The sequence below is a fragment of the Chiloscyllium plagiosum genome, chromosome 3 (assembly GCF_004010195.1).
Source record: "Chiloscyllium plagiosum isolate BGI_BamShark_2017 chromosome 3, ASM401019v2, whole genome shotgun sequence".
Classification (NCBI taxonomy): Eukaryota; Metazoa; Chordata; class Chondrichthyes; order Orectolobiformes; family Hemiscylliidae; genus Chiloscyllium; species Chiloscyllium plagiosum.
This window is the reverse complement of record NC_057712.1, coordinates 134,740,927-134,743,132: the sequence shown is the minus strand read 5'-3', so window position 1 is coordinate 134,743,132 and position 2,206 is coordinate 134,740,927. Positions and strand designations below refer to the sequence as shown.

Below are 2,206 nucleotides of genomic sequence, written 5' to 3'. Positions count from 1 at the left end.
GCTTTTGTTGCTCCTCCTGGATGTTCTCCTGCTTCTGCTCTTCATGCTGTTTGTGAATGTCCTGGTGTTGTTGCTGATGCTGTCAATGCTGCCCTTAGTCATTGTGGTTTTTATCTGAGATCCAATCAGTCACCTATTTACCTTGCTGATCGTTCATAGTTCCACTGTGCAAATCAGTTATCCAAAGTTGTCAGTGTAACCTCCAATACACCTGGCTTCTCACTAGATTTATACTTAAAAGCTTGTTCGTGACAATCCTGACTCAAATGGTTTTTGTTAATTTTTAAGTCATTGGTACCTTCTACTTTCAGCACACTGCCAACCCATACAAGAGCCTACCTGGGCAAGCGCCTGCGCGCCATGCAGGGTTCTAAAGGTCTTAGCAATCTCGAGGACTTGGGCGCCATTGAAAAACAGTCCGTCATTGCCAGTGGAATGGATGTAGACCAGGTAAGCAATGCTGCACAAGTTGTCTTCTCAACACAAATAGAATTGTTTTGTGAGGTGGGGACAGCTTCTGACTGCAGTAGAACAGTCGATCCTGATTTACATACTTAGAGGATAACGTTAATGACTGAGTACTGTTTGCTTTTGTATTTGTTAATAAATGCTACCTTTGTGTAAATTAGTACTCCCGAGGTGGAAGCTCCCCAAGATTGTTTTTGGACACTATGGAACACTGAAATTTCCATTAATAAAGCACATTGCTCCCCTCTGCACCAGGCCTCTCCAAGACTTTTTCTGTTTTTATTTTAGTTTTCATGGAGCTGCAAAAGTCATGGCAAACTGGACTACCCCACATTCTCTGAGGTTTTGAATATATAGGCTTGGATTCTTGTTAGTACTATCGGGTTATTGTATACTGTATTGCGCTAAGATTTATTTACACTCCTTTGCAGCAACCATTTCTTGAACTAACTTTATCTACACCCCTAAGAGAGATGGCCATATAAAAAAAGCTCATATCTTGCAATAATATTACATAGCATCCCCACTTAAAAAAAAATACAGAGAAGGAGATGATGACGTTATATTAATTTACAAGACAAGCCAGAGTGAATGTATAATTCACCAGTCTTACTGAATATTTCTTTTGAGTGGGTTAGAGATTTAGAAAGACCAAATTAATTCTATTAGGCCATGACTCAAATCCTATCATAGCTGATGGAGTTTAAATTTGATTAATTAATCTGGAAAATGAAGATCATCACAGGAACGGTGACTATGACAAATGTTGCAGGTTGATCTGGTTTACTAAAGCCCTTTAGAAAGGGAAATGTAGAGGAGAACTCTTGTGATGCAGTGATAGTGTCACTATCTCTAGACCAGGAGACACAAGTTCAAGTCTCACCTGCTCCAGAGATGTGTAATAACACCACTGAACAGGTTGGTTAGAATATCTCGAGGATAGGAAATGTACCATCCTTACTTAGTCTGACCTACATGTGACTCCAGACCCACAATCATGTGTTTGATTTTCAAACAACCTCTGAACTAGCCAAGCAAGAAACTAATTTCGAGGAATGGCTACAATAGGCACCTGGCAGTGGTGCCCAATTCCACTAAAGAAAAGGACACTAACTTTGCTCTACCAGTGGATTTGGTAAAACCGGCAAAATTCAGTTTCTTTTTGATTCTCACTTTCTGACTTTCAATATGTATTGGATGATCTAGGGTGGGTCTTATAAACAGCCTACATTGATGCTTGGCAACTCCTGAGGACATCTCCTCTGTATCGAGGGATGTGAGGCCCAATTGGGACTTGAATAGTTAGGTAGTTGTTTGTGACCAGCACAGATGTGTTGGGCCAAACAGTCGTTTTCTGTGCAGTAGATCTCCATTCAATCCATTCAGAATAAAAATTGGGTTTTCCTGGGCACTTCCTCCCAAGGCTAGGTAGTGATCTGGAAATTTTGAGACACACGGAACTGCCTCTAGAGTGGAAATATCTCTTTTAACACTATTTTAAAAATAACTTGTTGCCTTTAACCTTTCTGAGAAACCTTTATTTCACTGCACAAATTATTAATCATACAACAGGCCCCCAAACAGTAGTCTGGATGTCGGATGTAAGTTGAATCAGGAGCTAAAATTGGCCTGTCGCAAAGATGTTACTACAGTTGTTATGGGGGATTTCAACATGCAGGTAGACTGGGAGAATCAGGATGGTATTGGACCTCAAGAAAGAGACTTTGTGGAGTGCCTC

The 2,206-nt window shown here is 40.5% G+C and overlaps 1 protein-coding gene across 1 annotated transcript in view; it reads left to right on the top strand.

Annotated features, from left to right (window-relative positions):
* The window catches only part of LOC122540190 (dynein axonemal heavy chain 6-like), a 472,579-nt gene that overhangs the window by 142,418 nt on the left and 327,955 nt on the right, over positions 1–2,206 (top strand). Inside the window, exon 10 of the mRNA XM_043675544.1 lies at positions 312–450. Coding sequence (XP_043531479.1) covers positions 312–450 — 139 coding nt within the window. The remainder of the gene's footprint in view (positions 1–311; positions 451–2,206) is intronic.